Below are 25,670 nucleotides of genomic sequence, written 5' to 3'. Positions count from 1 at the left end.
TGTATAGGGTGCTGTGTGAGATACAAGCTGATTTTCACCTTCTCAAGCACAGTTTGGCCACTTGTAGTAAAGCCACTGATGTGAAGTGGATATCCTCTGATATCGTACAGCACCTATACGACGTTCTACATATAAACCTGTCGAGAAACAGCCCTTGAACTGACATTGAACTGATCATTTATAACAAAAAGGTTGAAACTGTGCACTGGAGAGGAGCCTGCTAGATCTGCCCCATGATGCTCCCGAGGGCTGCAAAGTGTTCCTGCACTGGGGAGAGCTGTACAGACCTGCTGAGGACCTGGGGGCACACGCTGATCCTACATTAAATGACATTGCATTCTGACAGCTGCAGCGCGTCCAAAGACATCAAGCTGTCCATATAAGGGAGAGGAGGCCACGCCCACTGCTCCCTGTTGCATATAGGTAAGGAGAGCTCGGAGCTAGCAGGGTCCCCATGAACACTGGGAGAACGAGAGAGACTTGAGTGAAGTGGGAAGGGAGAAAGGCTGCTGCCAGCCACACAGCTAGAGAGAGTGAGAGAGGACAGTACAGCTTCAGAGAGACTTTCCAGCGCAGTCAGGGTTCTGTACAGCGGGACGTGGTTTTGAGAAGGAATGATGAGTGACAGCGAGGAGGGTCCCTCCGGTGCGAAGCCACCTTCCCAGGCAGAGGTAGGAACAGGTAAGAGCTGCTGGTTAAACCATCATTCAGGTCTCATGAGGAAAACCAATACTGCACGTGAACTGAAGAAACGCAATACATGTAAGCAAGGGTCATTTGATATACAACATATAATATATACTGCAACATATTAACAAATACCTTCTAGGAGTTTACTATGGTAAAAGCATAGAAAAGTGTAATACTACACAGTAATATTGTGGTAAAGCCCAGAGAGGTATGATTGATTGAGCATGTTCAAAAAGAAACAATGATAAATGCATAGTATAAGCATGTGAAAAGTGCAAAGCCATGAAAATGCAGAATGCTGCTGAGATCCACACACAATGTTTAGAATGCTGAGATCCACACACAATGTTTAGAATGCTGCTGAGATCCACACACAATGTTTAGAATGCTGCTGAGATCCACACACAATGTTTTACAATGCTGCTGAGATCCACACACAATGTTTTACAATGCTGCTGAGATCCACACACAATGTTTAGAATGCTGCTGAGATCCACACACAATGTTTAGAATGCTGCTGAGATCCACACACAATGTTTAGAATGCTGCTGAGATCCACACACAGTGTTTACAATGCTGCTGAGATCCACACACAATGTTTTACAATGCTGCTGAGATCCACACACAATGTTTTACAATGCTGCTGAGATCCACACACAATGTTTAGAATGCTGCTGAGATCCACACACAATGTTTTACAATGCTGCTGAGATCCACACACAATGTTTAGAATGCTGCTGAGATCCACACACAATGTTTTACAATGCTGCTGAGATCCGCAGAGACTGTTCAGACAGAGCAGATTCCAAACACGACTCTCAAGTGTGGCTCCAGCATGGCAGCCTGGCCTCCAGCCCAGCGCAGGGGGAGGGTGGCTGTGATTTAAAGGAGGACGCTGCCGGCGATGGAGAGGCTAGCCTGTCTCTTGCTGTTCCAACATGATTCACTCTGTCGGAGTGGCCTCGGGGCTCAGGGCTCGTGCTGTAGTCAATGTGACACGTTGCACATTCACTGAAGGAGGGTAACCATGCAGAGCTGTTCAATATGAGATAACCGGTGAGGGGTATTAGTGTGGAGAGGGGCTGTTCTGTGAGGCGTGCTTTTGCTCATTCTGATAAGTCTGAAGTTGCTGGTCGTTATTTGCTCTTATTAAAACAGACCTGAAGTTGTAAACTGCATGTGATGCTTGATGCTTGAAGGCAAATGTTTTTCAAGGCGTTGCGTGGAGTTGAAACGGGTCCCCAGAATAAACTCTTGGAAGTGTTCACCTGTGAAGCCAGCCTGTGCGAGTCACTCAGGAGTATATGCTTCTACACTATTCATCACAAGCTGACGGGAGCTAGAGACAGTGTTTTTAATATCTTATAACTTCATTTTTCTTCTTGATGTACAGATGACCGGGCGTGCACCAATGGGAAAGAGGAGAGCCCGGAGGTTGCCGTGGGAGATGGCGAGGGGGCGGAGCTTGTCGAGGTGCAGGACGCAGCGTTTCCTGTCAAGATCCAAGTGCCGGGGGTGGAGCTGTTTGAGCTGCAGGTGGGTGGTGGTTTTCAGTCTGCTTTTCAATACAGGACCGTATTGCCTCTGGTCTCTATACCTGTCAAGCAGCAGCCAGTCTCTGATCTCCCCATGTGACTAGCTGTGTGACTCACCCGTGCAGGTGCGGGGCAGGGAGCTGGCTCAGTCACTGCTGCACGCTCTGGGGGAGCGTGAGGAGACGTGCCAGAGGACCTGCTATTCTCTGCAGCTCCAGGGGGTGGCGCTGGACCCGCTGAGCGAGCTGGGGGCAGTGGAGGGGCTCGCACCCGGGGCTGTGCTCAGACTCATAGAAGGTAAGTGTCTGTGTAGCCCCCTCTATAGCTGCCCTTCCTGGCCCATTCTGTTAGGTTCTCCAAAGCTTCCAACCCTTTCTTTTTATGCATTTCAATTGCATTATTTTATCAGGGTTGGCTCTTTTCAGTAAGATCTGCTGGCAATGATGCAGCGTGTTTCACTGCATGTTCTAGCACTCAGATACTCCAATCCACACAGTGCATGTTACTCTTGACATCTACTGATGATTGAAGGGATTATGTTTGTCTGCTGGCACAGATCCTCTGGGGTAACACTGTGACCTCACCCGACCCTGCCTGTTTCATTATCTCGGGTTGTGCTCTTGACATTCTCACAGCTTCTGCACCACTCCTGTCCAGCCCTGACCTGATTCTGACCCGCTTCCCCTCTCTCAGAGCCCTACTCTCTCCAGGACGCCCGGGTGCATGTCGCCCGCCTTCAGGAGCTGCTGCGGAGCCTGGACCCTCATGACGCCCTCCGTGGGAGGGCAGGGAGGTCCCTCAGCTTCCTGGCAAGCGTCGCCTCAGGGGGCTGCCAAGGTAGAGGGGTGGGAGGGTGGGCAGGTAGCTGGGGGGTGTGGGGGGATTTTGAGGGGAGGTAAGTGGGTGTGGTTATGCAAGAAAGATAAACTGTGGGCTTAAAGAGACTGCTATAGAACCGTCACTTTTAATTATTATAAGCAGTGTTTATGATCTCTAGCAATTCTGCTGAGGTTGAAGGGTGGAGCTCGGACTCCACTCTTACAAGCCTCTCTCAGTGCAGCTCTCCCTCCACTTCTCAGAAGAGGCTGTCCCTGGAAGCAGCGGGGTGAAGCCCCGGCGTCCGGGCTGTGATCCTGCTGACTGCCCCCCTCCGGGACACATCCTCCCCGGGTCCAAGGACCGGCCCCTCCTCCCTCTGCAGCCAGGCAGTGCGGACAGCAAGGTACCCTGGTAGGGACGGAGTGCGGTCTAGGTGTTAAGAGGCTGGCATTGTGGTTAGAGCTGAGGGACTGAGAGTAATGTGGTCTTGTGGTAAGAGCTGAGGACTGATTATCATGTGGAATCGGAATTTGAGAAGTGTTGCTGTTTGAGAGGTTTACCTGTATAAAGGTTCTTAAATTAACTACCCCCCAAACCCCCTCTCTTTTGCCCAGGCCGCCCCCTGCCTTCTGGCCCTGGCACTCAGCCGGTGGAGCCCGCCTCCAGGAAACAGGAAGTTACATGGAGACCTGCTGTATCTGAGCGTGCGCACGGTGGAGGGGCGGAGCGCTGACATCACTTCCTGCCCGCGCGGCTTCTACATTAACCAGTCAGTACCCCTGTAGTTCACACACTGGGAGTCATTCAGTACCAGGCAGATTAGCTGTAAAAAACAGGACCTTGAGGAGGACTGCAGTATCCAAACTGGGAAACAGTCCAGAGCCAGCATATGGGAGGGAAGCCCAGTAGCCATCCAGAGAACTTATCCGGGTACCAGTAAGAAAAGCGAGAGGCTGTGGCACCAGGAGTGGGGTGGGCAGGTGTCTCAGGTATCTCCTCTGCTCTCCTCTCTCCTGTAACCAGGTCCACCCCCGAGGAGTTTCACCCCCAAGCCGCCTCCCCCAGTCTGCTGAGCCACTCCCTCTCTGACCTGCTGGCCCAGCTCAGCCCGGCCTTCAAGAGGGGCTTCACTGCGCTGCTCCGAAAGAGGTAACCCCCCTCCCCTTGCACCTTCCCAACACCCCAGCCCCGCAAACCCTCAGGGCTGCTAGGATTGCACAGCTCTGCCTCGCCAACACTCGCTGTGCCAGCCCTGCCATAATCACTGTGTTTGTATCTCCCACAGGTTACAGCTTCACCCGCTAGAGAGAATCGGCACGCCCTATCAGACCTACAGCTGGATAGCCCCCAGTATCGTGCACAGCACAGACTGGGACTCCTGCTGCTGGGAGGAGCAGGCTCCGGGGCAGGTGGGGAGAGACGGGGGCTATTTTTGTTTTTAAAAAAACCATTTTGACATTTAATAAGCACCTGTTTTCTGACCAGACGGAGCTGAGCTTATAAGTTTTTTCAAGGTGTGCTGGTGTGTCCTCTCTCCCCCCACAGACCCGGGATTGGAACGAGGAGCTGCAGGCGTCCCGAGAGCTTCCCCAGACCAGCCTGGCTCAGAGGCTGCTCAGAGACCGGGCGTTATTCAAGGTAGAGACCGCGCTGTACACACAGGGTTCTGTCAAAGCAATGCTACACTAGGATGGAGCTGAGCTGCAGCTGCAGGGTTCTGTGTAGTAATCTAGTGTCATCAGGGTTTGCATGCTTCATCTGGACCGCGCCTCTCTTTCTCTTCCCTCAAAGGTAAACAGTGACTTTGTGTCGATAGCCGTGCGAGGGGCTGTGGCGGTGATCGACGGCGGCGCTGCGCCCCTAAACCCCAGCGAGGACCCCCGTCTGCACGTCTTCCTGTGGGGGGGCGTGTTCCTGAGCCTGGCCGGCGAGGGGGGGTCTCTGGGAGGGGAGCGGGCGGCCCGGGCGGTCCCCAGGCTGGACCTGGCAGGGGTGCAGGCCTACAGCGGAGCGCAGGGGCTGCACACGCTCTCCACGGCGCTGCTGGATTACCGGGGGTACCAGCTGAGCGCACAGGCCCTCGTCCCCGGCCTCCTGGAGCGAGAGGGAGACAATCGTGTCTGCTACGGCGGCTCGGACTCCGGACGCGACCCCGCTGCCACCAGGAGGTTCCTGGAGCTGCTGGGCGTGGCCGCCAAGCCACTACGAATCCAGAGACACAGTGTCCTGCAGCCCAGCGGCTCCGAGACCACCCTGTACACCTCCGCGGACTGCAAGGGCCTCGTGGGCAATGACGGACGCTATTACATCCTGGACCTATTCAAGACCTTCCCCCCGGACCTCAATTTCCTCCCCCAGGGAGAGGGAGAGGGAGAGGGAGAGGGAGAGGGCTGGCCCCCAGGGTACACCTCTCTGGGATTCCCCCGGGAGTTCCCACACAAACTCTGCCGTCTCAGGCCTGAGCTGGTGGAGAGTTTCATCCAACACAAGTGAGTGTGTTTAAGAGTCCGGCTTTTAGGTTTTCTGTCCCAGTTTCTGCTGCTGTCATGACATGTCGTTGCCTACCTCCTTCAGCTCTAAGCACTGCGCCACACCTGCCTCTCAGCTCTGATCATAGCAGATCTCTTCCCGTTCTCGTAGGTACACTCAGTTTATGAACCTGGTGATGGAGAGAATGCAGGAGAGCCAGGAGAAGAAACATGACGATTCAGGAGAGGGAGTGAAAGGGGTCTCCCCAAAGGATGGTAAGAGAGTACCTGGGTTGAGACCCCTGTCTGCAGGAGAGGGAGCTAGAGGAAGGGACCAAGGGACCAGGAGAGAGGGGTGGAGAGATAGAGGGGTGGAGAGATAGAAGGTGGAGAGGTAGAGGGGTGGAGAGAGAGAGGGATGGAGTGATAGAGGGGTGGAGAGATGGAGGGTGGAGAGGTAGAAGGTGGAGAGGTAGAGGATAGACAGATAGAGGATGGAGAGATAGAGGATGGAGAGATGGGGTGGAGAGATGGAGGGTGGAGTCAAGCAATACTGAGGCTCCACTAGAAGTGGGGAAGGGTTTGGTTTATGGGAACATACAATACAAAGATAGTTCTTGCCCCAGTAACAGATGATTTTTGGGGGTTTCTGTGAAGATGACCCTGTATGTTGCGGGGGGCTGCGCTGGCTGACCACGGGTCTCCTGGTTGTGTGTGTGCTTGTCCAGCAGACCCCAGGGGAGTGGACGCAGTCCGGGCCGCCTGCAGGGACGTGGGGTCGGTGAGCAACATCGTCTTCGAGATCCGCTTCAACCCGGACGCGAGCGAGCCAGGTAGGGACCTGCAAAGCACATGGGATTGTAGGCTGTCTGGTATAATGGATGAGAAGTTGCCCGGTTTCATCACGGTGCGTGTCTGCCGGCAGGGGTGCGTATCCCGGACTCGGAGGGCGAGGCGCTGCGGCTACAAAGACGGCTGCTTAGGGAGGCCGCTGTGTTCCTGGTGACCGTGCAGATCCCAGCCTTCGTGAGGAACTACTTTACCATAAATCACTCCGCCGTCTCTGTCTGTACCAGTGACACTCTGTACACTTCATCCATCTCTCTCTCTCTGTCAATGTAGCCATAAATCTGTCTGCTTTGAATGTTGCAGGCAACACTGTCAAGCGATTTCCCCCTGCTTTCACTAATCAAGCTTGTTCTGATTGCGTTGCTTCAACTAAATTGTGCACACATGGAAAACGCCTCCTACAAGTTTCCTGAACTTTTTCCTGAAAGCTGTCTCCCGTTACATTGTCGACTACAGATAGTTTTAATTTGTCGTCCCGCCTCAGGTCTCAGACTGCCTGCACCAGCTCACAGTTCCAGTAGATGGCGCCACTCTGACCGAGGCGCTGCACCAGCGAGGGATCAACCTGCGCTACATGGGCCGGATCGCGGAGCTCATCAGCCAATCAGAGAACAAGCAGCGTCTCCAGCATGTCTATGTAAGAACAGGAAAACAGAAATCTACTCTACCAGCTATCCAGCTGATTACAGAGAAAAGGTCATAAGGCTATTAATTATTACTTTTGTTAAAAGTAAGACTGGTGGTCTTAATATCCTGCTATAGATGGAGATTCTGCTTTAATGCAGTTCTGTATATATATGGTATTGAATGTGGCTGGGTGAGGGAGGTCTTCAGCAGGGGGTGACTGTCTCTCTTCCTCCCCGGCAGAGACTCCTGATCAGTGAGACTGTGACCCGCTCAGCCAGGCGCATCCTCAACACCTACCTGCAGGTGAGAGAACCCAGGGAGACACATCACTACACCCGCTCGGTCTCTCTGTCTGTGTGTTTGTATGTGTCTGCGTGTGTATGTACTGTGTCTGTAAGTATCTGTCTAGGTGTATATCTATTTGTCTGTATGTATCTATCTGTCTGTCAGTGTAATATGTGTGTCTCACTCTGGTCCTCACCTCCAGGGAGTGGAGCTGTCCAGTCTCTCCGCTGCGGTGAGTCACTTCCTGAACTGCCTGCTGTGTTCATGCCTGTGTCCTGCGGCGCCCGCTAGCGTGGTGGAGCCAGGCTGGCGCAGACGGAGATCTCGACGCAGGGGGCGCGCGGCAGGGGGGGGCAACGTGGACAGCAGTACCTGGACCTCACTGACCCCAGTCGAGCTCTGGCTGCAGATCGGACTGGACGTCAGGGAGACCTTCGACCTCACCGCCATCATCGGGTCAGTCTGCAGCAGACTCTGTGCAGCAGTGCAGAAGGTTATGTCTGTATGCTTCCTACTCTAAGAGTTTTCCGTTGTTCATCTCTGTGTGTTTGTGTCGCAGTGACAATGTTGACCACCTGGTGGAGCTGTATGACCTGCAGAAAGTGACCCTACTGAGGGAGCTGTGTGTAAAATCTGGGATCCAGGTGGGTACTGTTATTGATAAATACAAAATCCCGATATATCACTGTGTAGAGGTCAGGCTATTCTTGATTCGATCACTGATTACCATGCAGTGATAGCCAAGGAGCACCTGCTTTCAAAAGTGCCCCACCTAGTGCCTCCCTCTGGGCATTGCATGAGTGGTATAAGGACTGGGAGAACGGACAGGGACTGCACTGTATATTGTGTAGCTTATCCTGGGCAGTCACCATAAACCCCCTAAATCCTTCACTGCACACTGTAACTTTTCTGCGTCTCCCTCTCCCCCCCGCCTAGCTGCTGCTCCGAGAGTACAGCCTGGACAGTCGTCAAAAGCCCCCTTTCGCCCCGGAAGACGTCCTCAATATCTTCCCCGTTGTCAAGCGCCTCGCCACGGCAACCAGCGATGGCACGCGAGTGTTCCACAGCGCCCAGGCCAGCCTGCAGCGCGGTGAGTAAGAAAGAATCCCCCAGTGCAAGACCATCAAGGGTAAACTGCTGATAACTTCAACTGGGACTTCCTGACAGGCAAAGCAAGTGGGACCTCTGAACAGTAAGGAATCTCCCCAGAACTAACCCTAGGCAGATACACCAGTGCCACCTGCTGGATATTGAGAGATGACCGCTGGGTGAGCGTGTGTGTTTGTTTGTGTGCAGGCTGTATGAAGGAGGGGTACCAGCAGCTGCAGAAGGCTCTGAGTCTCTTCACAGAAGTGTGTGGCCCGCTGCACCGTGACACCTGCGCCTGCCTGCACTCCCTCGCCAAGATGGCCTTCCTCAGCGGGCAGCGCACAGAGGTACGGCATGTTCATGTTTCACAAACACGCTTTATACAAGAAGCTGCCTTTAGAAACCAACACTGTACAATATGGTCAAAACAACTGCATAACCAAACCAGGATTGTGGGTGGAATACCAGCAATTCTGTGTAGCTAATATTCTGTGAATCCAATAGATGCTTGTGTGTTATTACAGGCTGTGGGAGCCCAGCGCAGGGCTGTCATCGTGAGCGAGAGGGTGATGGGGTACGACCACCCCAACACCATCAACGAATACGTGAGCCAGTGGGACAGGAGGGGGGGGGGGGGGTAAAGCATGTGGGATTGCCTCCGAGTGTGGTGTGTGATTCTGTATCTCAGAGTGTGGAGTGTGGTTCTGTGTCTCAGAGTGTGGAGTGTGGTTCTGTATCTCAGAGTGTGGAGTGTGATTCTGTGTCTCAGAGTGTGGAGTGTGGTTCTGTATCTCAGAGTGTGGAGTGTGGTTCTGAATCTCAGAGTGTGGAGTCTGGTTCTGTATCTCAGAGTGTGGAGTGTGGTTCTGTGTCTCAGTGTGTGTGTATCTCAGAGTGTGGAGTGTGATCCTGTGTCTCAGTGTGTGTATCTCAGAGTGTGGAGTGTGATCCTGTGTCTCAGTGTGGAGTGTGGTTGTGTCTCAGTGTGTGTATCTCAGAGTGTGGAGTGTGATCCTGTGTCTCAGTGTGTGTATCTCAGAGTGTGGAGTGTGATCCTGTGTCTCAGTGTGTATCTCCGAGACGGTGGTGTGTTTAATCTAGCTGTGCTCTTTCCTCTTTCCTGGCAGGTCCACCTGGCTCTGTATCAGTTCTCAGAGGGCGGTGTGACGGCGGCGCTCCGGCTGCTGTATCGTGCGCGGTACCTCCTGCTCCTGGAGCACGGCGAGGATCACCCCTACACCGCCACCCTGGACGTGAGTGAGACCCCCGGGGGTGTAGCCATCTCATAGAAAACGCGTCACTGTTTCACCACTCAGAGGGGCTCCCAGGTATCTCACGCTACCCGCTTCCCTCCGCAGAGCAATCTCGGGCTGATCCTGCAGGTGGCGCTGCAGTGGGAGCCGGCTCTCCGGTTCCTGCACAGCGCTCTGGACGTCAACGTGAAGTTCCGTGGTGCCGTGAGCCTGCACTCCGCGCTCAGGTAACCCAGCGCGACACCCTCCTGCTTGGGAAGCCTTGCTCATCTGCCCTAGTCCTTGTCCAGCCCCATGTTAATTTAGAGTACCCAATTATTTGATTCCTGCATTTCTCCCCAATTTAGAACGTCCAGTTATTTTTTCCCCCTCACCGCAGCAATTCCCCACACAGCTCAGGAGAACTGAAGGTTCAGTGGGTGTCCTCCGATCTCGAGAGTGGATGTCAGCAAGCGCTCACTAAGCAGAATATCAATCAATTGGTAACGCAATGCTTTCTCATGTACCCACTGTAACCAGTGTAACTCCCTTCTCCCCGTAGTCACCACCTGCTGGCTCAGGCTTACTACACCAAGGGGGATTTCCGCAGCGCCGTGGCCCACGAGAGAGAGGCACACTCCGGCTACAGAGCACAGGTGAGGGGAGGACTGGCGCAAGGGAGAGTGAGAAGGAGGGAAGCAGGTGGGGGAGGGGGACAGCAAGACAGGAGCGAGGCACAGGGGTGGCCTCCTTCACACCGCTTTGTATTGTATTGCAGCAGTGTGGAGTAGTGGTTAGGGCTCTGGACTCTTGACCGGAGGGTTGTGGGTTCAATCCCCAGTGGGGGACACTGCTGTTGTACCCTTGAGCAAGGTACTTTACCTAGATTGCTCCAGTAAAAACCCAAATGTATAAATGGGTAATTGTATGTAAAAATAATGTGTGATATCTGTATAATGTGAAATAATGTATAATGTGATATCTTGTAACAATTGTAAGTCGCCCTGGATAAGGGCGTCTGCTAAGAAATAAATAACAATAATAATAATTGTATTGCATTGCAGTTGGGTGACAGTCACAAGCAGACGAAGGCGAGCTCTCGGTTCCTGAGCCTCGTCACGCAGCAGGCTGTGGATTTGCAGAGATCCCTGAACGAGATCTGCAGGAGCGGCTCCGGGGCTGTGGCACCCCTGCAGGTCAGAAAGTGTGAAAACTCCCATCACCTGCAGAGGCAAATAACCTGGAACGCTGCTCAAAGCTGAGCACTTTAGAGGCGAACAGCGAACAACAACAGGCTGGGCATTTACTACACACTTGTGGGACATGAACCAATCAACGGGGAAAGGAGGACACAAATCCTTGAGTATCAGAAAGGCAGAACGGCAGATTTGCATGCTTGCATGTTGCTGGGTTAGACTGGCACAGTGGTAACGCTAGCGCTGCACAGCCTGCAGTGACCGTCCCCGTTGTGTCTGTTTCAGATCTCACTGCCCAGTTTGGAGGACACACTGGAACAACTGAGCTTGATCAATGGGATTCTCTGTGTCTCTGCCAGGTAAGTAATTAGGGATGTGAAAATATCCTGCATACTGAGGCTTCATCTTGTTCCCCTGAAAAACGTTGTTTTATGCGCTAATGGGTTAACTTTGAATATACTACCATCCGGTGGTTTAATCTGGTAATTGTGGTTTCTTTGTTTTTCGATAGCGCACACAGTGTCATGTTGAAATACCTCAGGTATCGTTTCATGTAGAGATCGTGGTTTTCTCATTTCTCCCACAGCATTAATAGCGAGGAACCCACCAATAACAGTGATGCCACAGCAAAGCTGGAAGAGCTGGCATCCAATCAGAATAAAGAGGTCGAATTGCTGGCCAATGAGACTTCAGATACAAAAACAGATGTTCCAGCTTTAGTGCACCAAGTGGAGCTCAACACCAATGAGGAAACAGCAACTGAAGCGCTAACCAATGGGAATGCAGATGCAGAGAGAGCCCCGCCCCTTCCAATCCAAGAAGAATTCTCATCCGATGAGGAAACAGTCATTGAAGATGTGACCAGTGAAGACAGAGGAGCAGAGAAAGACATGCCAACCTCAAACCAGGAAGAAATACTATCTGATGAGAAGACAAGCCCGTCACTTGTGACCAATGGGAATAATCCAGAAACAGACACATAGCTAGAGGATCTGTGGGCCAGTCCAATCAAGATTACTATAGACGGGCTTGAAAGCGTTACTAATGAACTTGCTCATGTCACGTTACCATACCATGTTTAATTAACTAGTATCGGGAGTTCCTAGTTCATTAAACAGTAATTACAATTCTGTCTAAAGCTGAAATGAGGCTGTACCCTCTCTTTTTAAAATGGGACACACTTCTCTCCGAAACTCTTCCTCTGATCCCTTCAACACTGAGCCGTGTACCCCCAGTCCAAACAGCAGCTCTGCCAGCTCAGGCAGAGACTCTTAGACACACTCTCCATGCACTCGCTAACTGACTGACTGCAACAGGCTGCACAAAACTGGTAGCTTCACATGCGGTGGATTTATCAGAAAGGGTATTTTTATTCACAGATTGCTGATGCTGATATTTTTTCTTTATGATACAGTATTTGGCTTTGCGGTGGCTTGTTTCAATAAATAAAGAACGCTTAAAATGATGTGTTTGTGGAAGACCTTTTTTTTTTTTTTTGCACACACAATAACACACTCAACTCAGGTCTATATATCCCCTTCAGTCACTGTGTGCACAATTCTATCAGGTTAAGTTTCCAATCTATATCTATTTTATAATGCATCATGTTTTTTTCAAAGTTTTGGCAGGGCACCTTCTCGAACTCCATAGAGCTCACACAAAATTTCTACAAATGTAATTAAATACGGAGAGTGTACTGCAGTTACTCCAGCACCTGCTCGTGACTGCTACCTAGTGGCGATTTAGCAGAGTAACAGCACTCCTGGAGAGAAGCTGGCAACACCAGATGATCCACACATCTGTACTGCTTGAAGTTTTGCGAACCTTTTTTAAAAAAAACAAAAGCGTTCTTGGTCTCAAGTCTTAGAACGGCTCTGCCCTGCAGTCTCGCACAGGAGCTCACTGCAGATCTCCACATATCTTCAGAGAGCAGTGCCCTGAGCTGCTACCTGCGCTGACCCCCTTCCCCGGCGCGGATGATCTCCAGGTCCTCCTGGTAGTCTGGCTCTGCCGGGGAGTCCCAGAGCTCCGGCGGCAGGGCACGCAGCCTCTCCGCGGGGAAGCAGTGAACAGAGGTGTCGTTGAAGACCTCCAGGTAGCGAGGGCTGTCGGGGAACGGGACCTCCCGCACGACTCCCAGCATCTGAGCACGGCTGTTAAAGACCTGCTGGTTCTCCTGCAAACCAGCTCAGTGATGAAATAACTGACACTCAGTTTGCTACGTGCGTTTCTTCACCGTTTCCAATCGAAACAAACTATCTTAGCGGTAAAAGAAACGACACGAACGCACTCACAGACAGTACCAGAAGAACGCGTTCTGCATGTAAAAGCTACCAGTCCTGTTTGGGCTTGGGTTAACCCTTGCAGGACACATTGCTTATATGTGAAATGCTCCTTCCAGCATTACAGATCTCTCATGCAGCTTACCAGGGAATAAGGGCTGTTTTTAAACACTGGCATGCTGCACAATTAGAAGCTATGTGCCCACAGTGTAGAAAAGGATACGTCAGAGATGTACTTGTAGTCTCTTTGCAGATCTCTCGTCAACAACCTTGGGGAAATAGATTTTAAAAAGAGGTTAGAAATCCCATACCTGTAGAGACTAGGATCAGGGTCTATCTGGGCACAGGGATTTCTCAGTGGGGTCACTATAGTGATAATACACAGGGGTTCAAGACAGGGGTCACTATGGACCTGTGAAGTGATACTACTCTGCACACACAGTGGCTCCTCAGTGTGTCGCTGTGTTTGGACAGTGCAGGTTTGGGGTGTAAGTGATAATGCTCTGCACACACAGGGGCTCCTCAGTGTGTCGCTGTGTTTGGACAGTGCAGGTTTGGGGTGTAAGTGATAATGCTCTGCACACACAGGGGTTCCTCAGTGTGTCGCTGTGTTTGGACAGTGCAGGTTTGGGGTGTAAGTGATAATGCTCTGCACACACAGGGGTTCCTCAGTGTGTCGCTGTGTTTGGACAGTGCAGGTTTGGGGTGTAAGTGATAATGCTCTGCACACACAGGGGTTCCTCAGTGTGTCGCTGTGTTTGGACAGTGCAGGTTTGGGGTGTAAGTGATAATGCTCTGCACACACAGGGGTTCCTCAGTGTGTCGCTGTGTTTGGACAGTGCAGGTTTGGGGTGTAAGTGATAATGCTCTGCACACACAGGGGTTCCTCAGTGTGTCGCTGTGTTTGGACAGTGCAGGTTTGGGGTGTAAGTGATAATGCTCTGCACACACAGGGGCTCCTCAGTGTGTCGCTGTGTTTGGGCAGTGCAGGTTTGGGGTGTAAGTGATAATGCTCTGCACACACAGGGGCTCCTCAGTGTGTCGCTGTGTTTGGACAGTGCAGGTTTGGGCTGTCACCTCTCTTCGATGCCGTGGAAGCTGTTCCCGATGACAGTGAGCTGGGACAGGCTCCTGGCGCTCCAGTTCTTCCACAGCAGGTTGTTGTAGAGAGCCTTCCCGCAGTGGATGAGGTAGAAGAGCGTGGGTCTGTGAGCCGGCCGCTTCCCTTCCTGATAACAACAACACCACAAGCTGTACTGATCAGACTCTCTCAACACATGGTACCTCAGAATTCCACTGTCTTACACATAAAACACCTGTGCAATAAGAACCTTACCCAGTGATGAGTAGTAATTGTACAATTTACTGTCATGATCAAACTGAGATCAAAACCACATTTGTGAATGATTGAATTCTGAATAGTACATCCTCCTCAGTTAGTGCTCGTGGCCTCTGTTCCTGAGCACAGCGATGTGTTTAAAACAACACTGGAATTCTCTCTGTTACTAGGAGACAATCCCGCTCTTATTACTGGATGGAATCTCACCTCATTTTCGGTCAGCACTGTCATTCCGAAATCCTCAAGGATGCCGACCTCTGCGTTAGAGAACATGGGATCGTATATGTAGCACCGACTTGCAGGAATCTGATGGGAGAAGAAGCACAAACACTGCTTGAGCAGGCAAGCACGGTGCCCAGTCTACTTGAACTGTATTCATGCACCGAGTTAAACAAACACACTTTCAGGGTCACTAAGAGACTATCCGATATTATTACAAAACGATTCTGTACCCCTACATACCCCGCCCCGCCCCGCCCCGCCTCCATACCTGCAGGCTCTCCAACAGCAGGAGCAGCAGGGCGAGCTGGTACCGAGAGGAGGCACAGCTGGAGAAGCGTCCCAGTCCGTAACACACACAGTCCAGGGCAACTCCAGCACAGTCTGCTGCAGGACTGGGAGGGTCTGGTGAGGGACAGTCTGGCTCAGTGGAGGTGACCACAGCTCCTCCTGGGGCTCCCATATCCTCTGCCTCCTCTGCTCCAGTAACAAGACTCTCCATTAGACAACCCCGAGTGAGCTCTGAAACAACACCGGAGGCATTTCAGAAACATAAAGATCATGCAAAATGAATACGTGGTCCCGTCCCATTCAATAGATCACATCAGCCATCGAATAGAAGAAGACAAACACATTACCACTCTGTGACGCTCAGGTCTGCTGAAGGGAGATCAGCCACACAGACTGGTTCTTCAATCAGCAGCTCAGTGGAGTAAGATGTGTTGTTATGTGATGTTATATTGTGTTACGTGTGGTTGTGCAGTTAGTACCAGTAGTATCTTACTTGAGTGCCCCCTGCTGTCAAGAAGAGAACGGTGTAATGTACAGCACTGCCATGCACACATGGGGAAGAACACTTACTTTTACACGCATCCCAAAACTCTGCAGTCCGCAGTTCATCCCTGTAAAAACAGAAATACAACTCACTACCGTGCTGTGGCTGCTGGCTGAAACTGCACACAGGTTTCACTGGGACACCCGCTCTCATCAGACGCAGCATCAGTCTTTACTTTATATAGCGCCTTTCATTGAAATACACACAAGTATACAGGCCACAGGTATTGTTAACGCTGCAGTACTTCAGTAACACTGTAAGGGATCACTCTTTTTCCAAGTGCTTCACGGAATAATAAACACAGTGTTGCAGGAGTATTCAAGCCTCACACAGCTCCCTGGATCCTCTCTTTGATTCCCTGGCTGTCCGGAGCCTCGTCCTGCAGCCCGCCGCACTGTCTACTGGGCCCCGGACCCTGTGGCTGCCTCCGTGCTTTACCAGCTCCTCTCCTCTTCCGGACAGTCTGCCACTCTCCCGCGTTCCCCGCCATCTTCAACACAGCGAGGAGGAGGAGGAGGACAGGGTTACTGAGGTACAGATACACGCGAGTTCAAGCAAAGGCACATCTGGACTAAACTAACTGGTGTTGCTTCCAGTCAATCGGGGTCCCGCTCACAACACTGAACACTACAGGTGTGCTAGGAGAGTTTTATCACTCAGTACACGCACCGTGCCTTTTAGAAGCATGGCAGCTCTGAAAATGTCAGCTAGTTGTACCGTGACTGTGTGAAGTGTATTCTATGTATCTTATGTGTCTAACTAAGCTGTGCCCTCAGGTCTCCCTGGCTGTGTATTATATTGAACATCACAGATGGGGTTGGATTCCATGAATATACAGAACATTTTAAAAGACCACAGAACCAACACGGTCAAATGAAAACACTACTTTTTACTAGAGTACGTTTTTAAATAGAGAATACCGTGACGTGCACCCGGGTCAGTCAGCGGCGAATCTAAGCGAAGTACTGCATGGCTCCAGCGACGCCACGCTTCAGTGTGTTTCCAGTCACTGATCCCCGATCTCACATCCTCATCCTCACCGCCGTCGCTAAGCTCCTACAGCAACATGTGTTTTTGGTGCTACAGTCTGTCACCACCGGGCAACAACCGTAACCCACCAACATCACATCCTCTCTCGAAATTAATCAAGAGTTTTCTGTTAATGAATACTCTAATTAAAAAAACACTTCACCCCCAGCGACTAGACATTTTCTAACTGAAAAGATCTGGGTTTCCTGCTTCCACCACGAAAAAAAACTTTATTTACACGGTTGGGGTGGAACATTTTATTTGGGTACATTGTTTCCGGAGGGCGGCGCGGACAGTAGCGGTACTAGTTCCTGGAAGCAGTTAGAGTTTTGTTGTTTACGTTGATTTAAAATGAACTTTAAAATAATTTGATTCGTATTTCTGTCACGTTTCTTTCCTTGATCTTGGGGAGACGTGCTTTTGTTTCTGTTGAAAGGCGCGGAAGGATAACCGGACAGGTATGTGAAATGTGCCCTTTTTCTAGTCTTGGTTGGGTTGATAATAATGTATCGCTGGGTTAGTTGTCTGCAGTCAGATACGTTAATTACAGCACATTTCATTTTTTTAAATTCCGCTGTGTAACCACCATGTTAATCTCCCAGTATTTTGAAACTCGAGTGCGTTATATTATTTAAACTAATCGGTTCGTGAGTGATACAGGGTCCGTAAATACAATCAACATCATAACCCTGTCATCACCAGTTATAACATTAGGGTTACCATATGGCTCCAGATTAACCGGACGCTTTGAGACAGACCGGAATTTCAAAATCCCCCCTAAATTGAAAGTAATCCACTTATAAATGAGCTCCACCTTTGCTGAGATTAATCCTGCTGTGGTGGAATTACTTGGACGCAGCAAACAATTCACACTGATCAGCTGCTTCTGATCAGATCTTAATGAACGAATAGCTAATTTATCGATAGAGCAACGAGATGATGAAGCGATTGTATTTGCAGAATAATACGGGCGATTGAATTTTAACAAACAGAAAAAAATAGCGACTGGCTGCAATTCATTCTTGGTATAATACAATTATTTGACGCGCATGCGTGTATTTAATCACCATTATTAATTGTAGCTAAGGATGGTTCATTTACACCTTCATTTATTTCAATTTAGGGGCAAGTTTGAAATCCCGTTCTGTCTCATAGCGTCCGGTTAATCTGGAGCCACATGGTAACCCTATATAACATGTAATTACTGTGGCTGTTTATTTCATTCTACCAGAGATGGAAATAAGACTCCGATTGCATAGCAATTTCACCCATTCCAGGTTTTAATGCAAGCTTGATTAACCACAGTGTATAGGTAACAAGCTCAGGTGTGTCTTATTAAACTCTTAGTAAAACCAGGAATGGATTGAACTTCTATGCAACAGGAGTCTTTTTGCTATCTATTTTCCTTTAAATATTAAGACTGTATAAATCTATGTGTGTATAGCATTTTATTGGCTATGAAAAAGACGGTGAAGAACTGTTGAATATGAAATAAATGATCTTACTGTGAACTGTGTAAACTGGCTCACCCCGCTTTTTGTCCTGCTTGGTTCTGACCACGCCGGTGTAAAATTCGAAACGTTTGACTGTCTGCTGACGTTGTGACTCCGTCCCTGCGGCGTGCTGCAGGATGTCGATGTCGCACCTGTACGGGCGCGATGAGGAGGAGGACGGGGTGGAGCTGGAGCGCTTCGAGGTCACGGACTGGGACCTCCAGAACGAGTTCAACCCAGAGCGCCGGCGCCACCGCCAGACCAAGGAGGAGGCCACCTACGGGATGTGGGCAGAGCATGACTCTGACGACGAGAGGCCCAGCTTCGGGGGCAAGAGGTACCCAGCCGTGGGGCGGGGGAGAGGGGCTGAGGGCAGGGGCTGTGGGGGGAGCCCTCCTTAGTTTTTCTATGGTGTTATAAACAGTGTGTCTTCACTAGGTATTATATTTGTTTGAAATGGGGAAAGGGGTAAGGGGACGGGGGCTGGGAGAGGCGGGTTCGTATGACACTGGAGCTGCACTCACTCGATGCTGATGTTGTGTAACTGTATGAACGGCATGCAGGTCAAAGGACTACACCGCTCCTGTGAACTTCATCAGCGCCGGGCTGCGCAAGTCTGCAGCAGAGGAGCGGGAGCAGAGGCAAAGCCAGCCGGACTCGGACGATTCCGATGACGTGGACAAGGGGAAGAGGGAGGAGAGACCGAGGGAGTCGGGGCCCAGGAAACTGCAGACGGTACTGGGGAGGGGCTGGGGGAAGTTCTCTTTAGTTTGTAAGATAGTGAAGATTGTATTCACTAGCTTACTGTTATATTTGTTTCTGAAGGTGCAGTGGCATGACACTCTGTTTGTAACCCTAAGTTTAAACAAAAGATTCCATTTGATGTTGAGGAAATCGCTGTCAGTTTGGTGGTGTTTGCACCATTTCTAAGAAACAGACACTGACCCTGCCTCTGTCCGTCTGCCTGTCTGTGTATCACAGGGCGCGAGCTTCAAGGGATCTCAGAAGGGGTTTGTGGGCGGGCCTCGTTTGGGCCAGGATTTCGCGAACTGGGAGCGACACACCCGTGGGATCGGGCAGAAGCTGCTGGAGAAGATGGGCTACGTCCCTGGGAGGGGGCTGGGCAAGAATGCACAAGGTAACCATGCAACCAAACAGCATTTTATCAGCTCTCCTTTCACTGGGGCTGTACTGAGAACGACAGCATAGAAATAAGAAAGAACATTTCAACTGGAAGCCTTTTTCAGTGTCCAGTCAGAACGTGTGTCGCCCTGTTTAACAGTTATGGGTGCGAATGAGAATAAAACACCAGTGCATACAGAGCCATCACTGGAGCGGAGGCAGAGCATAGCTTTTCCATTTCCCCACCCTGATGCACGTCGGCTGTGACCCATGGAATGAAGTTGCTTCAGCGATGGGTTCCCCTGCCATTTCGTGACCCCTCTCTGCCCCTGCAGGCATCATTAACCCCATCGAAGCGAAGGTTCGCAAGGGGAAGGGCGCGGTGGGGGCGTACGGAGCCGAGAGGACCAAGCAGTCCCTGCAGGACTTCCCCGTGGTGGACTCCGAGGAGGAGGAGGAGAAGGTAAGGGAGCAGCTAGATCTGCACAGTGTGTGCACGGCGCTGTCTGGATATGTAGAATCGTATCCCCAGCTTGCTAACTCAGTTCTTATACGATATCTGATTTGTTGATGTGTGTTTGTCTGGTTTTCTTTGCTGCCCTCCCCCTTCTTCAGGATTTCCAGCAGGAGATGAGTCAGTGGCGGAGGGAGCCAGGCCAGGGCAGGAAGAAGCCTAAATACTCGTACAGGACGGTGGACGAGCTGAAAGCCAAGGGCTACGCGATGGGCAAGAGCATGGCAGCGCCACCGACAGAGCTGGCACAGGTCAAGGTGCGAGGGGACTGGGGACCATATCCGACCAATACTACAGGAACTGCTTCAAAGAGCTACCTACTGACGAAAGAAAAGGGTGTAGAATATGAAAAAGAGCTTGGCTGTTATTCAGACGTCCGCACTGCAGGGGCACCATCTGAAATCAGGACCTGCTTTTGTTTATAAGGCAGATTATAGCCTGCTTGCCTGAACTGAATATATAGGAACGTTTTGAGAAAACAGCACCTTCTGTGTACATCACTGTAAAATGAGTGTAAATATGTGAAGGTTAATTACTGTGCACACAATGGCATTTCATATTGTAGGGTTCCCATTCCAGGTGAGGGATTAGTCAGGAAGGGACTGTCTGCATCAGGTTGGGTGTATCAGCCTGCCTGTCGTTTGCTCACAGCTACACACTGACTCGCTTGTTAAGTGCACCGTTATGGAGTGGTGTTGCTCTGCCCTGCAGGTGATCGACATGACTGGACGCGAGCACAAGGTCTATTCCAGCTACAGCCAGATGAGCAACAAGCACAGCGTGCCCGAAGAGCCGCCCCTGCCCCCGGCCGGCAAGGAGCAGAAGAGTCCCGGCTTCACACTGCCAGAGCTGGAGCACAACCTGCAGCTGCTGATAGACCTGACTGAGCAGGAGATCTTGCAGGTCAGCGGGCAGGCTAGCTACAGCCTGCCCTTCTGCTGGGCTTTGTGTAAAGCAGATAGAGGGGGGTTCCTTTATCCTGTAATGCCAAAGTTTGTTTCTTTTTATTTAACTGTAGAAAGTTGTAGATCTGTCATGCAAACACGTACTATATTGCACTGGAAAGTTTTGAAGATGCTGTTGAGGGAGGGAAAGTATTGTGTCATACATTTGCAGTGTTTTCAACATGTTTTTTTTTCATGATAGAAGTTTGAACAACTCCAAGCTTGAACACACAGAGTAGATTAATTACACACCCCATGCTGAGGTCTTTGCAGGGGTCACAGGCGACTGGACTGGCTCAAGCCTCTGTCGAATGACTCTCCACTTGAAACCGAATGCGCACACGCTGTTGTAATCCTGTGTGAATGCTGGTTAAGTAGCTCCCCGTTAGCCTGCATGGCCCCTGTGCTCAGCCCTGCTCTTGTGTCCTTGTTGCAGGGAGCACGGAGGCTGCAGCACGAGCGTGACGTGGTGGTGTCCCTGTCCCACGAGAGCGAGACGCTGGCGGAGACGCTGTCCCAGGAGGAGGGGGCGCTGGAGAGGCTGGGCCGGGTGCTGGAGCTGGTGGAGCAGTGCGAGCGCAGGCTGAGCCCGGGGCCCGGCAGCACTGAGGAGCCCCTGTCTCTGGAGGACTGCGCGCAGCTCTTCGAGAGGCTGCAGGGGGACTTCTACGAGGAGTACAAGGCGTTCGGACTGGCTGACCTGGCTGTGGCCATGGTGCACCCCCTGCTCAAGGAGCACTTCCGGGACTGGGAGCCGCTCAAGGTCAGACTGCATGCATCACGTCCACTGCTTATGGAAGTATTCCCATGTGCCTACCAGGGTCGGGGTCAATTCCTGTTTTTCAATCCCAAGTCAAACGGATTCACAATTCCAGTTCCCATTGCCTTTTAATCAATACCAACACATCTGTGATCAAAATGGCAATGAGCAGTATTATTATTATTATTATTATTATTATTATTATTATTTATTTATTAGCAGACGCCCTTATCCAGGGCGACTTACAATTGTTACAAGGTATCACTTTATACATTATTTCACATTATACAGATATCACATTATTTTTACATACAATTACCCATTTATACAGTTGGGTTTTTACTGGAGCAATCTAGGTAAAGTACCTTGCTCAAGGGTACAACAGCAGTGTCCCCCACTGGGGATTGAACCCACAACCCTCCGGTCAAGAGTCCAGAGCCCTAACCACTACTCCACACTGGCAGTATTCTGCTGAAATGAGCTTCTCACAGTGGCAATAAATTACTTGCATTGAAATCACTGTTAGTCAATTACGCTGGCTTCAAATTAAAGCAGTTGAACAGTCACAGCAAGTATTTGGCTCTAAAATATAAATTCCAGTTCCTTCAAAGGTTTAGAGTCTAAATGTCCTCTATGTATAGGAGGTGTGTATCCACCGTCCACAAGCCATTATAGGCCTGTATATGAACTCTCCCTTTGGGATTAACTTGCAGGACGGGATCTATGGGATTGAGGTCATCGGCAAATGGAGGGCGCTGCTGGAGAGCGGGCAGATGGCTCATAGCCAGCCAGACATGAACGCAATGGACCCCTACCACAGGTGAGCAGGGCCTGGAGGGACTGGACCACAGGTGAGCAGGGCTTGTGGGACTGGACCACAGGTGAGCAGGGCTTGTGGGACTGGACCACAGGTGAGCTGGGCTTGGGGGACTGGACCACAGGTGAGCAGGGCCTGGAGGGACTGGACCACAGGTGAGCAGGGCTTGGGGGACTGGACCACAGGTGAGCAGGGCTTGTGGGACTGGACCACAGGTGAGCTAGGCTTGGGGGACTGGACCACAGGTGAGCAGGGCTTGGGGGACTGGACCACAGGTGAGCAGGGCCTGGAGGGACTGGACCACAGTTGAGCTGGGCTTGGAGGGACTGTGCCACAGGTGAGCAGGTCTTGGGGGACTGGACCACAGGTGAGCAGGTGTCTTTAAGGTCCCTCTGTTTCCCAGGATGCTGTGGGAGGTTTGGCTTCCCTTCGTGCGCGCCTCTGTGACTCGCTGGCAGCCCCGGAACTGCGGGCCTATGGTGGACTTTCTGGAGAGCTGGGCGCCCATCCTGCCCATCTGGATCCTGGAAAATATCCTGGAGCAGCTCATCTTCCCCAAGCTGCAGAGAGAGGTGAGGCTGACTGACAGAAACACTGGCAGACGCACACACACTGAGACAGATGCATGCATCCACTGTGACAGACCGACACACACTCACACACTGAGACCCGCACAGATGCAAACACCGACACAGATCCACACACAGCTACCCCTACTACAGCCTCTCTCTCTCTCAGGTGGAGAGCTGGAACCCCCTGACCGACACAGTGCCCATTCACTCCTGGATCCACCCCTGGCTGCCTCTGATGCAGGCACAACTGGAGCCGCTGTACCCACCAATCCGCAGCAAGCTAGCCAGCGCCCTGCAGAAGTGGCACCCCAGCGACAGCTCTGCCAAGCTCATCCTGCAGCCCTGGAGAGACGTCTTCACGCCCGGGTCATGGGAGGCATTCATGGTGAAGAACATCGTCCCCAAGCTGGGTAAGAGGGGAGTGGGACCTGCAAACTGGGAAAGGGAAGGAGAGGAAGGGGTTGATTAACTGGGAAACCAGTTTACATATTGGGACAGAGAAAGGGGCGGAGAGACTGTTACTGGTTAGAGGGAAAGCAGTCTCCAAAACTGGAAAGAGAGACAGCTGGATATGCTGAAGGAGATGGAGAATCTGTATGAACTATTGTGTTGAGTTGTAACCCTGTGCGTGTGCGTGTGTGTGCTGTGTCTCCCGCAGGGCTGTGCCTCAGTGAGTTTGTGGTGAACCCTCACCAGCAGCACATGGACCCTTTCCAGTGGGTACTGGACTGGGAGGGCATGCTGTCTCCCTCCAGCCTGGTCGGCATGCTCGACAAACACTTCTTCCCAAAGTGGCTTCAGGTCAGTCGCAGCCCCGCTTTCAGGGCTCATGCACTCGGATCTGTCACTTTAATTACAGCCCTTCTTATCTTCTTAGGGGTTAGGAGTTTATTCTTGTGTGTCCTATTACACTTTTGAGTCTGTCTCTGTAAAATATTTAAGCCCCTGGGCCAGTATTAGCTCATGAGCTACTTTGGAGGAGAACCCGTTATTTAAATAAGTAATGCTGAGTTTGCAGACAGGACATTGTATCCGAGTAGCTGCTGGGGGGACAGGCTCCTGAATGCAAGCCTGAATGTGCTGTCTGTGTCCCGGCAGGTGCTGTGCTCCTGGCTCAGTAACAACCCCAACTACGAGGAGATCACCAAGTGGTACCTGGGCTGGAAGTCGATGCTATCGGACGCCGTGCTGGCTCACCCCTCCATCAAGGAGAAGTTCAACGAGGCTCTGGACATCATGAACCGCTCCGTCTCCTCTGGCATCGGTCAGTCTTGCTCAGGGGAGGGCAGTGCAGTGCTGTCGAGGGACAGGGAGTGGAGTGGACGGGAGGGGCGGATTGCATTATAACTGTCCAAGACTGACCTACTGGTAGAACAATTCAAATACAGATATCGGATACCCAGCAATGACTCGCTGATTATGTATTTGTTAGTTTTGTTTGTTTATTTAAATTTACTTTTGCCATGATAATAACTCACAGAGCCTTATTTTAATGATGTAAACGCTGGGTGGTGGTGGGGTGACCCCCTCCCCTCTCTTGTCTGTGTGGATCTCACGCAGGTCTTTGTGTCTCCACAGGCGGGTACCTGCAGCCGGGCGCTCGGGAGAACGTCGCGTACCTCACACACACGGAGCGGCGCAAGGACTTCCAGTACGAGGCGATGCAGGAGCGCAGGGAGGCAGAGAGCGTGGCTCAGCGTGGCATCGGGGCGGCGGTCGCAGCCGCCTCCACCATCCCCACCAACTTCAAAGACCTGATCCAGGCCAAGGCCGAGGAGCACAACATCGTCTTCATGCCCGTGGTGGGCAAGCGGCACGAGGGCAAGCAGCTGTACACCTTCGGGAGGATCGTCATCTACATCGACCGTGGCGTGGTGTTCGTGCAGGGAGAGAAGACCTGGGTGCCCACCTCCCTGCAGAGCCTCATCGACATGGCCAAGTAGGGGCGGAGGAGGGGAGGTGGCTGGAGCTGTGGCTTCAGTGCAGCTGTTCCCAACTGTGAGCATCCTAGAATTCAGGGGATCTCCAGCTCCTGGTCTTTGTTCCAACCCTGTTCTGAACTGTTTCATTGAACCAATTGACCCTGGTGTAGTTTATTATCTCATAGTACCTGTTAAACCTGGAGTGGAATGACGATCCAGGACCGTGATTGGACACCCCTGTCCAAGAACATCACTTTCAGGAGTTCTCATGAGTTACGTCCTGTCTGTTTAATGATATAGAGAACCAATCACTTTATTTTGTTGATCAGAGAACTTTTACGGTGCAATTTCATGTTAACAGATTTATACTTTGGAGGGATTTTCCAACCTGTTCTTGCACTTGGATTTAAAATGTGTTTTGTGATATGGAGGCAAACTTGCTCAGTGACCCTACTTTGAATACACGACAATAAAGAATCATCATTCATATTGTTGCTGAGTACTTTGGTAACAGGGTTGCGTTAATACATACATGCAGTTTTCAATGCATGGAACAGATTCATATTTGTGTCTACTGTTGTCATTTTTGAATATTAAATTCACCTGAGGACAGGTAAAAACACCCCAAACTAATATTACTGTGTTTTATTTTTTACTTCATATATCCCCCTCAGGCACTGAGTGCACAATAGTACCATGCTTCCTGTTTGTGTATCTCTTTGATAATGCATAGCATGTTTTTTTTGGTAGGGTAACTTCTCAAACCCCCATGCATTGGATTGTAATGATAACAGGATGCGTCATTTAGAAGAGATGATACAATCTAGATTCTAATGCTCATCAGTTTTCTTCAGTGAGAGCCACTGATCTACCGTATAAGCTGTAATCTGAGTGCAGAGGCGGTTTCATTGTGATAGTTATTAAACACAGACAGTGAGCCCAATACATACTATAGGAGCAGCAGTAACGATCACACAGCTGTGCTCCTCCAGGCAAAGGAAGGTAACGAGTTACTCACAGCAATAGATACAG

General features: G+C 51.0%; 3 protein-coding genes across 6 annotated transcripts; 2 read left to right on the top strand and 1 right to left on the bottom strand.

Annotated features, from left to right (window-relative positions):
- Positions 1-359: 359 nt before the first annotated feature.
- Positions 360-12,291, top strand: LOC117428355 (clustered mitochondria protein homolog). Of its 2 annotated transcripts, none has more exons than XM_058994301.1 (26): positions 360-681; positions 2,084-2,226; positions 2,351-2,522; positions 2,919-3,062; positions 3,305-3,447; positions 3,659-3,813; positions 4,068-4,193; positions 4,330-4,453; positions 4,590-4,682; positions 4,836-5,533; positions 5,685-5,788; positions 6,244-6,345; positions 6,438-6,538; positions 6,846-6,998; positions 7,229-7,291; positions 7,476-7,729; positions 7,833-7,917; positions 8,210-8,363; positions 8,570-8,709; positions 8,887-8,967; positions 9,490-9,615; positions 9,721-9,842; positions 10,157-10,250; positions 10,659-10,790; positions 11,076-11,149; positions 11,377-12,291. In XM_058994301.1, the coding sequence occupies exons 1-26, from the start codon at positions 615-617 to the stop codon at positions 11,771-11,773; spliced, it is 4,047 nt and encodes a 1,348-aa protein (XP_058850284.1). In that variant the 5' UTR covers positions 360-614; the 3' UTR covers positions 11,774-12,291. The 2 variants fall into 2 exon arrangements, with proteins under 2 accessions (XP_058850284.1, XP_058850283.1); XM_058994300.1 differs by having other exon boundaries at positions 361-681; positions 6,241-6,345.
- On the bottom strand, positions 12,137-18,124 carry LOC117973279 (SRR1-like protein). 3 transcript variants are annotated; one of them, XM_058994305.1, is made up of 8 exons: positions 18,024-18,124; positions 15,795-15,955; positions 15,492-15,532; positions 14,902-15,152; positions 14,619-14,717; positions 14,150-14,301; positions 13,296-13,341; positions 12,137-12,966 (listed from the first exon to the last, which is right to left on the bottom strand). In XM_058994305.1, exons 2-8 carry the CDS (start codon positions 15,953-15,955, stop codon positions 12,736-12,738), a joined length of 981 nt encoding a protein of 326 aa, XP_058850288.1. In that variant the 5' UTR covers positions 18,024-18,124; the 3' UTR covers positions 12,137-12,735. The 3 variants fall into 3 exon arrangements, with proteins under 3 accessions (XP_058850288.1, XP_034780919.2, XP_034780921.2); XM_034925028.2 differs by lacking the exon at positions 18,024-18,124 and adding an exon at positions 16,386-16,539; XM_034925030.2 differs by lacking the exon at positions 18,024-18,124 and adding an exon at positions 16,386-16,538 and having other exon boundaries at positions 12,137-12,933.
- Positions 18,125-25,267, top strand: LOC117426135 (tuftelin-interacting protein 11-like). The gene is made up of 13 exons (XM_058994302.1): positions 18,125-18,324; positions 18,551-18,722; positions 18,969-19,125; positions 19,445-19,572; positions 19,725-19,880; positions 20,335-20,526; positions 21,004-21,330; positions 22,041-22,147; positions 22,548-22,716; positions 22,883-23,126; positions 23,375-23,517; positions 23,815-23,980; positions 24,295-25,267. The coding sequence occupies exons 1-13, from the start codon at positions 18,125-18,127 to the stop codon at positions 24,657-24,659; spliced, it is 2,526 nt and encodes an 841-aa protein (XP_058850285.1). The 3' UTR covers positions 24,660-25,267.
- Positions 25,268-25,670: the final 403 nt, after the last annotated feature.

Source organism: Acipenser ruthenus, chromosome 21 (genome assembly GCF_902713425.1).
Source record: "Acipenser ruthenus chromosome 21, fAciRut3.2 maternal haplotype, whole genome shotgun sequence".
Taxonomy (NCBI): domain Eukaryota; kingdom Metazoa; phylum Chordata; class Actinopteri; order Acipenseriformes; family Acipenseridae; genus Acipenser; species Acipenser ruthenus.
Note: the sequence above shows the minus strand (reverse complement) of the source record. Positions and strands in the feature narration are given on the sequence as shown.